This window comes from Chiroxiphia lanceolata, chromosome 3, assembly GCF_009829145.1.
Source record: "Chiroxiphia lanceolata isolate bChiLan1 chromosome 3, bChiLan1.pri, whole genome shotgun sequence".
In the NCBI taxonomy this organism is placed as follows: Eukaryota; Metazoa; Chordata; class Aves; order Passeriformes; family Pipridae; genus Chiroxiphia; species Chiroxiphia lanceolata.
In genome coordinates, this window is record NC_045639.1 from 70,319,559 (window position 1) to 70,331,843 (window position 12,285).

The window sequence follows — 12,285 nt, forward strand, 5'->3', positions numbered from 1 at the left end:
GAAGCTTAAATATCCCCCATGCTAATAGAGAGAATGAATGTACCTAGTTTTGCCAGATGGCAAAGAGGAGCTTTATTAAAGAAAGAAATGTGAACTTTGATTTTTGTCAACTAACAATGATCTGTGAGCCATCATGTAAACATCAGAAGATGCAGAGTCCTAATGTGCAATCCGCTGTTTCATCTCAGCTATTGATAATTTTCAAACACCCACTTTAATGAAATTAGAGGTCTAGCTTTGCCTTTCTTTTGTTTTCATCCTATACTGGAAGATTCCCATCCTCAAATTTAACAGTACAGGATATCCATATACTGTAGTAATGCAGTATTGAATAGATTTTTTAGAAATTAATTTTATTGGATAAGTAATCTGACTTCATAACACCAGCTCTCATTGTCTTTTCTGAAGAGGTCTACATTTAGAAGCAAGAGAAAATCAGTTTCAAGAACACGGTAGGAAAAGGTTTTATTATAGATACTTCTACCCTAGTTTTGGTCTTCCACAGCTAACTACGATATTATAATTTCAAATTTAAAATGGTAACTCTGTTCTCAGTAATTCTCTTGGACAGTTTGTTTTCTGACTCAGAATCTAAAAAGTGTGTATTTTCATAGATTTATTTTTGGCCTACAAACTACTTTGAGAATACAGTACTCATTCAGTCCTCAGTAAATGTGTTTGGCATTACTTTATCTGATCTACTCGGTATACTTAATCTCCGTAAATACTGAATTCTAAGAGTTTTTGAAAATTTTCATATTTTCAGGATGAAGAAACAATTAAGCAAAAGAAAAGGCACATGGGAGATACAAAACACTTTTGTCCAGTCAGTCTGAAAGAGCACTTTGTCCTCCACCCTGGACTCCAGGAACATGCAGCTAAATATAAAGAAAATATTTATTACTTTTCAACTTCTGAGTACAGAGATAAATTTTTGAAGAACCCTGAAGAATATGTGGCTCACAATGAACCGATACAAGTGAGAATCTTCATAATTATTTAAAGTAGATAATAGCAGATTAAAATCACTATTTTTCATTCCCATTTAGAATTGTTTATTATTGCTGATTTTTTTTTCTAGGTAACAATATATTAGGCAAGTCCTTGAAGGAAATAAAACATATGGTTTCCCTAGTGACTCTTTAGTGTACATTTAAATTAACACACTGAATTAATTATGCAAATATAGCAGAAAAAGGAAAGATTATAAAGACTTACAATAATCTTTAAATGTGATTAACAAATCACACATATTGGGGGGCTTTTTATTATCTTTTCTTTTTTTTTGTAAGTAGAAGAAGGGTAAAAGAAGGGAAGATTTACCGGAATTCTCTAATGAAGTTTCTGACATCCACTGTTTTAGTGTATTTGTTCAGTGTTTCCAGAAAGCAGGTAGTCTGGTTGGAGCAGCAATAGAAAGTCTGGAAAAATTAAAATGTATAATTATGGACTGGTTTTGGAATTTTTATTATGATACTTTGGAAGTTAAAAACAGTAGGAGATGCATTGTACACTCCAAAATGTTACAGAATATTCAATTTTTTTCCTACAGGCTCCTCCTTTACGGGTGTGTTTACTTGGGACTCATGGAGCAGGTAAAACTACTTGTGCACGACAGATAGCAGACAAATTGGGCATTTTTCATATTCAGTTTGAAGAATATCTACAGGAATTGATCTTACCCAAAACTAGAAGGAAAGTTGGGCCCCAGTTTGATGAAGAAGATGACAATAAAATACCAGTTCTATCAGAGGAACTAGAAGACTTCTCTCAGATGATTACTAAAACTGAGACAGAAAAAAGCAAACAGGTAATAATAATCTTTTTTATGTCCATACACAAAATAACCATTTTCAGGCCAGAATAGGAGTTTCCTATAAAATTATAAACCCCATCTCTTAGACGGTGTAATTTTCCTGAAGAACAAACATTTACATAAATGTTTATCAGGGGAGAATGATAGCTTTTACTAGGCAGTGATATATCCTGGGGAAAAAAACCTTAAGCTTTTAATGCAAATGAATTCTTCTTTAGACAGCAAAGGATATATGTGGTCAAGTTCCAACACATATACACAGCTTATAAATCTTTCAAGAAATGGGTAGTATAAAGAAACTGAAAACTACTTCCTAGACAACAGAAATAAGTATTTATCCAACTCTCAAAGCTTCAGGAAGAAACAAGTTTCTGCATCTCATTTTAAGAGCCTTTCTTTTTGGTATGTGCTCCTGATACCTGCCATGTTCCGTCACATTACTAGCTAGTCATCAAAGATCTTCAAACATTTCCTGCTATAGGATTTAAGGAAGCATGCAGGAGAGGAAGCAGGCTACAGAAACAACATTCAGGCACAGTATTAGGAAGATGAGCACTCCATGGAAGTGTAAACTAGTGAGGGATCTGAAGGGTAACAAGAAAAATTTCTGCAGAATAACAATAGTAAAAGGAAGGTCTAGAAAATATAAGTCTGCCACCTGGGCAGGTGACTTTTCAATACTGAAAAGGCTGAGATGCCCAATGCCTTTTTTACTGTGGCCTTCTAGGTCTCTGTGTCTAATAGGAAAGCATGGGTAAAAAGTGGTACTACTCACAATAGAATAAGATCAAATTTGGGATCATTTATGTAAACTGCACATATACAAGTCCATGGAGTGCATTCACAGGCGCTGAGGAAGCTTCCAAAGGTGCATCCAAGGCCACTCTGTATTGTCTTGAAAAGCAGAGAGGGTCTCTGTTAACTGGGAGGTAGTTCTGATGAAATAATGCAAGAGCAGGTAATATTAGAAGGAAATGCTTCAACATGGAGTACAGATCAAAATCAGAGATGTCAGAAGAAAAAATCAGGTTTTCATCAGTTGAAATTTGGCAAATCAGGTTATAACTTGGTCATCATAGCCAAAATATGGCAAGTGTTCCTGGCACTAATGGTTATGGCTGATTCTCACTCAGCTTTATTTTTTTGGCGTCAATACGTCTGACACCAAGGCACTATTGTTAGTATTTTTTGCTTGTCATCTTTATATCTGCAGGTAAACAGTTTTCTACATCAGTATTTTTTTTCTCATATTTCTTGTAAAGTACTTTATCTGATGGCATGACCTAAGCACACGGGATACAGTTTCAGTTCAGTTTAGAAATACATTCATTGGTCCATGCACAAAACTACAGAGGATAATTTCCAAGATTGTGGACTCCTCAAGCATTTCTCTGAGTATGAGTACCACTGGACTGTCTGACTATCCTGTTTTATCACCGAGCCACCACCTCTCCAAAATTTCATTTAATTCCATTTGTATCATTCTCTTTCACTTTGGCACAAGACACTAGAAGTGTATCTATGAAAGCTTAAGGTAAAGGTCAGCTATAACATTCAAAGCAAGACCACTAAAGGCAAAGAAAACATGCCATGCAGTCTGGGAAGTTTATCAAAAAGATACTATCCTGGTTGCTTTAATATATATCAGCCAAAGCCTTCACAACATTGACAGGTCTGGGGGCCAACCTTGTCCTTCAAATCCCTGCTAAGTGGGGTGTTCTCTTCTGTACCTGGAATATATGTCTTGTGTTTCTTTTCTTTTATCAGATACAAATGCCATTCCAACAGCTCATTGGCAGTGGTGATGTCAGTGATACATTTTTATATGTGTTTTACTGTTTTCTCCCACTTCACACATTTCTTTCAAGATGTCTCTGTATTACAGATCTGGCTACCACTTTTGTCTTAGGTATCTTCTGTCATACAAACATCTTTTAATATATATGCCATCTCAGGCACTAGAGAAACTATTATTCACACACACACACTACATTAAACCTGTGACTTCCAACGTATTCTCAAGTTCTTTTGGCTACATTATGAAAATAGATGTCAGCATCTTATTCAGACATGGCCTTGCAGCAAGCAGCTCCCTACCATCATTTTGGAGGTTCCTGAATCACTTTGGATCAGTATTTTCTTCTGTGAATATTACCATGAAAAAAGTAACACAGCAGGTCAGGAACAGTGATATTTTCTGACTTTAATATTGCATTTTATTTAGTCTTCTTGTAAAAATGTGTGTTTTAATATCATAACTTATGTAAACTCATCCAGAGGCACCAATCTGTACCCTCTTTTCATTCTTTTTTACCACAGTCTGTATCAGGAAGCCATTTTATGAGAATTGCATACTCAGCCAAATCAATCTTACAGTGTTACATATTCTGGAAAAAAAAAAAACAAACAACAGTTTTTCACGAGAATTTAATAGCTAGATTTGGTATTTGAATGCTCTACACTTGATTAGTCATTAATATTACTACTATTGTGTAGAACAATGCTATCTGTCTGGTGTCTGTTCCTGTGCCTGTACCCAATAACCTTATATATTCTTCTTTAACATGTTTTTTTGGATTGCATTAAAAGAGTTGCTTTTAAAAGGTGAAAAAACATTCTGATGTAGTGCAGGTAGTCTTCCAGCATTCAAACATGTATAACTAAGTGGAAAACTTCTTGTAGGCAACTAGGAGAGACTATGCTCATTTCAGTTTCTATTCCTCTGAATGGAGCATAAGTATAATTAAATACTTAACTGTTGTTCTTGCTTTTAGGTTTTATGAAAACTCATGCAGCAGCAATTGCCCTAATTCTACAGCCTTACCTAAAATGTATAATGTAGTATGGTGAAATGTGGCAAATGAGTTTGTTTCTCCCGGTTTAAGTCAAATGAAGACAGTACCTTACTTTGCCAAAAACCAATAGATGTGTCAAGTAGATATTTCTTTCTTTCTGGTTTTTGTTTGTTTGTTCTCTTGGAGTATGTTTTTCATTTTCCAGTTGATTTTCTTTACATAAAGGAAGAGGTGTTAACTGATGAGGAAGAGGCAATCAAAGCAAATCTAATGGATAGTAAGGAACTGCCTCCAGAAGTCCTTGATAACATTGCTTTTGACTGGTGGAAGAAAGAGCCATTCCGGTAACTGTAATTAGATTCTCTCTTTCTTTAATTAATCTTGGGAAGTGTATCATCCATTTGGTCCACAATTGTAAATAACTATGCCAGAGATTATTTCAATGCTCTTGTACTTTTTATGAGTTATGGCCTACCTCTCAGTCTTGGTTTTGTTGTACTATTTTGATTGATATTTTGACAGTAATATCATGTCTCATATAGTGTACACAGTTCTGGACAAAAGTACTTAGCACACTTGAATTGGATTAAATCTCCTAAATAGCTGGGTAGTTTTCATGGGCTTACAGGATAGATATGTAAACAAACCTTTTATACTTTTATGTAATTTTTATCCTGTCAGACTACAGATAGGGGACATTCTCCAAATGGTGTAAAAACAAGGACACTAGTTTTAGGAAAAAAAGAATGCACCAAGACTAAAAATTACCCAGCATTACACATGATGTTGTGATGTTATATTGCATTATATCACATTACAATGCATTACATTAGACTATACTGTACTATACTACACTATGGTACACACTCCTTTCACACAGTATCTAGGACTACCTATTCTTCCCTCCACTCCTTGTAGCTTCTTTGTTTTTTTGCAATTTTACAAGGTATCCTATTAAGGTCTAAAGTAATAAAAATAAATATTCACTTCTTATCAACACACATTCAGCCTTACACAACTACTCATCTAATTTGAAATTGTAAGAGGTCCAACAAGCCATAGAGCTTTCCAGGCGTATCTGTCTTGTTTTTAATATCTGCAGGAAGACAGATCTAAGTCACACTGAGTAGCAAATTTCTCATCCTCTACTAGAGGAGAAACTCTCAAGCATTTCTGAAACATAAATTTTCAGGCACAAGCTTTCTTTGGCATATTTATATATATATTTGGCAAATAATATTTGGGTAACAATAATGGTTTTTTGAGAGCAGTACCTAAGAAATATTGGTTTTAGAGTTACACAAGGAAGTCTGAAGACACAATTTATTTTGGTTTTTTTACGTTCTTTTAAAATAATTAAGCTTTGCACATTAAAACCTTGGAAGAAATTAGTTTTTAAGTACGTAATTAAAATACATACTGAAGTATCACTTTTACATTGTAAAAAGATAGTAGCTGAAAGTATTTTTTTAATTTTACTCTTAACATATGCATTTAATATGGGAGGCTTTGGGGTTTTTTTCCAAATAATTACATGTTCATTGTCATCATCATCATCATGGCCGGGCTTCACGAATGAAGATTTGGGAAGGGCTCTGCCCACATTTGCTACAAGTGCATTGGTGGCTAAAGAGGCCAATGCGAGATAGTTCATTGATAGTTCATTGTGTTGCACTTTAAACTACACTGTGTAATGATAAATATCTCATTTTCCAATTAGGTCCACAGGCTTTATACTGGATGGTTTCCCTCGTACTGCAGATGAAGCCAAATATTTGTCAGAACGGGGACTCTGTCCTGATGTTGCAGTTTATATTCAAGTACAAGACAGTGACATTCTTGAACGTCTTTTTCCTCCACGTCTGAAAAAATGGAAAGACAAACGGCTTAAAAAAAAGGAATATAAAAAGAAGCTGAAGGACCTGAAAACAAAAATGAGGGTAAGTTTTCAGTCCTACATATTTATTTTTTTTTGGTCGTTTCAACAGCATAGTTCTAAATATAGATTCTAAAACTCCCAAAGCTGTGAAGAGCACACAGAGTAATAGATATGGGAGCCAGGAGACACAGTCCAACACATTCATAGCATTCCCAGACTTACCATAGGAATGAAAAATAATTTAGAGCTCCTTTCCTCTTCTGTGCAACTAATTTATGAAGGAGTTTAGCCACCTTGCACCCAAGAGAAGTAGCTGTGCTGCCAAACAACTGGCAGTCTGACAGAATGCCAGACATCTGGGAAGTGCTGGACAAAAGGCAACTAGATGGAGGGAGTGAATATGGCCATAAAAAATAAAATACACAGCTCATGCACTGTAATGTTGTTGCATCCCAGATTCCCTGAGCATGTGCTGTTGAGCTGATCAGCATCTCCCATAGGCTGACTTCACAGGTACTGTATGGTGTGTGCATGTGTGTGTCTGTGTTTCCATCTATGATACTCTGCACAGAAATGTAATAGCTCTAAGCCACATTCTAGTGCTGTTGTGGCTGCGCAGTCTCCCATTCAAACAACGCCATGTCTACTGTTGATAAAGTTACAAATTATTTGAAGTAACCTGAAGCCTCTATGCAGACATTTACAATTGGTACATGTAATACATTCAAGATTATTAACTTTCTATAAAAGTAAGATAAAGGACTTCACATGTACTATCAGAAAAAGTCTGAATATAAGTTACTAAAGAGCAGCTGAAACATAGGAAGTTAGGACAATGGAATTTGGGACAAGACTCATACAATACCATTAACGTCACTAAACTGTCAAAGGGAACAGCACACATTTAATACTGTCTTCAGTCACTCCTTTGCCAAATGACAGAAAACACCTATAAGTTCAGGAACTCTATAGTTAACCAATAAAAATATTACTATATTTTCAATGTGATAAGAACACAGTATTTTTTCCCCTCTAATGTCAATCTCAAAAGTTGCCAAATTAGTTTTACTAAAATTAAATTACATGTTGCTTAGTAGAGAGGTATATCTGGTCTGCAAAATTTCAAACTATATGTAGTATTTTTTAACATTAGAATCAACTGGAAATAGAATTTCAAGGTGGAAAGAACAACGTTAAATACAGGTCACGTTACCAATTCTCAGAGATCTTTTATTAGCAAATATCAACCTTCTTATTACATCTTTTTTTCACTAACAGAATGAGAAGATTGCTAAAAGAAGGGAAGAACTTTTAGCAGAACGAAAACAAAAGAAAGAGGAGGTAAGAAAACAAGCTAATAAGAAAGATTTTAAATAGAAGTGTTTGCATTCGTACCTTAGAAATTTTTAGTCAAAGACTTCAGGACAATGTAGAATAGTAAAAATGGGATAGACTGAGAAGAAGCTTCTACTTTCAAAAATAATTTGATGTGATGTTTGAATTTGTTGTAAAAATGATTGATTTATGAAGACTAAAAACAATTTTAAAAGAATTCTCAATATGTGCTCCAAGTCAGCAAAATACTTATGAACGTGTTTAATGAATCTAATTGGTGACCATAAGAGTAGCCCCATTAATTGGATTAGGCATGTGCCTTAAGTACCCTGTCAAATCCAGGGTCAATCCAGAATAGGATTGTACTGGAATTTCTGCCCAAAGTCAACTACATAGTACATTTATAAATGTATTAATGTACTACTTGGCTGCTCAAGAAATTCTGTCAGCTACACTTTCAGTAAACATGCCTGTTTAAAACAAAGTCCTGTCAAACTACAATACCAAGTATGAAAAAAATACACCTCTTACCAAAACTGCGGTTTTGACAATGCTTCACTGTATGCACGATGCAATACCCCTGTATTTTCTTCTGAAATAAGATTCTAGGATCTGCTAGATTTTTGCTTACAATAAAGGATACCCCAAAATTAGGGTTTTTTTAATTAATGATTTTTCTAATTAAAAAGGAGACAAGAATGCCGTATGTTCCTTCATCTGTATCAGAGACATGAAACAACAAAATATTTTGCCTTTATAGGCTGTAGCAAATAAGGAGAATTTTGAAGCCACTGAGGAGGAGGATGAGAATGAAATTGAAGAAATTGAAGCTATACTTAAAGAAGAGTTTTTAGAAGAAGAAGAAGAAGAAGAAGAAGATGAAGAAGATGAAGAAGATGCTGTTGAACGCATGCAAAATGAAATTGCAGAAAAGTTTGATTCAGAAGTAGAGAGATTACAAAGTGTACAGGTACTGATACCACTGCTTATTTTTTTCAATTATATGATCACATAATGCAAGAAGAATTTTCAAGTTTATTTTTCACATTTAAAAGTTATAGTGCTTAAACAACTGTTCTGCTGTACTCGTGATCTAAATATGTGAGCAAGATGAAGGCTGTACTGAGAAGGCATAGACTTTATAGAGTATGTAATTTATATGACTGATATCATAGGGGGAGAAAAGGAAACGTTTGGTTAGGCCTACCCAGTCTTGGTGTCCTTATTTCCTTTTTGATAGGTCAGTTGATACAGGCAACCAAACTAGAGAGTTATAAATATATAAACAGTATTTCAAAATAATTTTTGAGACAGAAGTCTTACTAGACAGCTCTATTTTTTAATACAGTTCCTAGTAACGTAATTTTCTTGAAATCAGTTACCTGTGGTGAGGTAACCTCATCTAATGTTAGATGTCTGCAATGATAATGCCACATCTAAAGCAGTGAGCAGATGGGTGACATTTGTTTACTATGTACTAAGTATCTTACTTCAGGAAGAAACTAAATCATGATTCAGATTCTCTCCACTGATCAGAGAGAAAGTTTACAAAAGCAGATAATATTATAATATTGTAAATTAAGTATGATACTTAATATATACTGGGTACTGGGTAGTTTAAACTTCAGTGGGCAGGAACATCAATTCTCCTCTCAAATCAAATTTTGCTGTTTATGGTGACTGAGAACATGCTCAAGAAATCCTTAATAGTTGACAGAAAATCTTGCTGTCAGTCTTTATTATAAATCTGATTGTGTTTATGATTCTAATATTTCATTATCTTTTCATAACCAGGAAGAACTTGAAAAATTATTAATACCACCAATTGAGATCAATGGAGGACGGAAGCCTCATGTCGTGTGCTACCAAGTGTATAGCAAGCTGAAATCTCTAACAGAAAACCGCGAAAGCATTTTTGAGAAATGTTACCCAATCAGTTTACCACTTGCAGAGAAGATGCTATTTCTCTCATATAAATTTCCAAGTTCTTTTGGTCAATGGGATCCAATCAAGGTAATGTTCTTAAATGGCTGAATAATATTTTCAAGAGGTAACACTTTTAAAAAATGTATTCTACATTAAAAAGATGTTATGAGACAGTAGCAATTAATACCAGAATTATTGAATGAAAACTACATTACTGAATCGAAATGACACCACTGAATAAACAAAAAATACAGCAAGCATTGATAATAAAAGGTGTTAGTCTTTTCAGTGTTACATCTAATTTAAGGCTGAGAAGCATTTAGTGAAATTTGTTACACTATCACTGGTGACACAATTAAAGGTGGCATTGAATCAGAAAGAAATGCCTATCTCTTAATGGTACACAAAACACAGGACAACAGAGAAGGTCTAAAACCTTCCAGAAGGGGTGAAAACAAATGGAAAGGCTTTGGAGTATAAATTTATAAGAAGACACACACACAAGTGGCCACGAACCCTGGCAGTGGTGAAAAAGTAAACGAAAAAATGTTAGATGTATGTAATTCATCGGCAATAATTCTTTTTTGTGAAAACTTACAAATTTTGAAAAGCAACAAATGTATTCCCGTAGTATTTTACTAGAGTTCTGGAAAGTTGATGTCAGAAAGTACTCATATCTATCCCCAAAAGTGGGCTGATACAGTTTTATAGGTAGGAAGTGAAATGTCAGCAGGTAATTTTTGTAGTTTAATGGAAGAAATAAAAGCAGGTTGGACTGTGAATAAATCAAAAATAGAAAGGAAGATTCATTAAAGAAAAAGTCCAGTGAACACCATATAGAAAGCAGAAAGGCCCTGAGAGAAACACACTTTGGCCTTCATTTTACTATGCCAATTAATCAAGCAACTTTTATTCCCTTTTGTATAGTCATCATGTTGGGTCTTCACCTCTTCCAGATCGTGTTTGTCTTTCTTTAACAGTAGGATCAGAATCTTCATTCTTTTTCATGGCTGCATCAAATTGGCATCCAATAATCTAGGGACATATTAATAGAAGCAGGTATTTCTACTCTTCTGTCATTTCCAACTAATGAACCAGTTTATGTGTTTAATTCTAATTAGTCCCTACACTCTAGTCCTTGCACTTTATTCTATCAGATTTCACTACATTTTTGTCATTCTGTTTCTCCAGTTCATTCATTTCTTCTATGCAGTGTTTTTTGCCAATAAAAAGTGCAATTCAGTTAGAAAAAAGAAGTCATAGGAAGCTATTAGATAAAATCAGAGGTGTGTGCTGACAGTGAAAATGTATGAGCTAGTAATAATGACAGGGAAATAGGATCATTTTGCAGGTACTTTAGGATATAATAGAAATTATGAAACTGATTACAGACTGGAAGTTTTGGGGTAGAAAGGCAGATAAGAATATATGCCAATTACTTTTAGATTAAATCTGGGGGGGAGGAAAGTAGTAATGCGATTGATTAGATAAGCAGAGAATAAAAATTATGAGCTGAGGGAGGAATGGAAGCAGACATGCAGTAGAACAGACTCATGACATCTCATAAATTGAGGGCAAGAATCCTGAAATGACTTCATGCAGGAATAGGAACCTAAGAATATGAGAAGAGTCTGGCAAGGCAATGCCATACAGTAGAACAGTCCCATCTCTTTCTGTAATAACCAGATCAATTCATGGACTCCTTCAAAGAATAGTAATTAATTTGTGAGGTACGATTTCCCTCCACAAGAAGCTGAGTTGGCTTTTCCCCATTATTTTATATGTATGCATGTAACTACTTTCCTTAATATATTTCAATTTGCTCAATACAGTCAGATTTACTGGACTATGTTTGCCAGGATCCACCCTGAAGGCCTTTTAAAAAAGGGGTCACTTTCTCCACCTTTCTTTTTTGTTGAAGGAAGGCCAATGTTACACATTTCTCAGTAAAAATTTCTCTTCTGAGTCCCTTTAGAAATATAAGGTGAATGCCATCTGGTCTGGGCAATTTTTTCTACAGATGTCAACATTTAGTTTTAAAACATCTTTTATTGACACTTTAAGGCAGTTCCTCCAAGAAGGGCTGCAACAGGGACATGACTAAGTTCTTCTACAGAGAACAGTGGTGCAGTGAATTCATTTAGTGTTACCGCAGCGACCATTTCTGACAATGATCCATCAACACTACAGACTTTCTAGTGGGCTGTCTAATGTGTTTGAAAACATTTAATCAGTGGTGCATGTATTTTACCAAAAACTTTTTTGGCTTACTTGCTGTGGTTTTACACTTGACCATAATGTAACTACTGATATCCTTTCACATTGTCTTCATTTGTACATGACTTCTGCTAATACAATATTCTCAGTGTATCTTCTACTGTCAGGCAGGTAAGCAAGTTTAATTCACTGAGAAATAAAATTATTTTCTTTATTCTCTGAAAATTAGAAAAGGTATTATGTTAATCCTCTCTGACCAGTATTTTGATGGACATAAAGTGTTACAGTACCACCTACTGGAAATAGTGAATATTCTT

At 34.7% G+C, this 12,285-nt stretch overlaps 1 protein-coding gene across 5 annotated transcripts in view; it reads left to right on the forward strand.

Moving 5' to 3' along the window:
- The window catches only part of AK9 (adenylate kinase 9), a 58,430-nt gene that overhangs the window by 34,942 nt on the left and 11,203 nt on the right, over positions 1–12,285 (forward strand). For all 5 annotated transcript variants that reach the window (XM_032681353.1, XM_032681356.1, XM_032681358.1 and 2 more), the window contains 7 exons: positions 767–979; positions 1,553–1,810; positions 4,837–4,955; positions 6,332–6,551; positions 7,769–7,831; positions 8,586–8,795; positions 9,620–9,838. In XM_032681353.1, the coding sequence (XP_032537244.1) occupies positions 767–979; positions 1,553–1,810; positions 4,837–4,955; positions 6,332–6,551; positions 7,769–7,831; positions 8,586–8,795; positions 9,620–9,838 (1,302 nt within the window). The remainder of the gene's footprint in view (positions 1–766; positions 980–1,552; positions 1,811–4,836; positions 4,956–6,331; positions 6,552–7,768; positions 7,832–8,585; positions 8,796–9,619; positions 9,839–12,285) is intronic.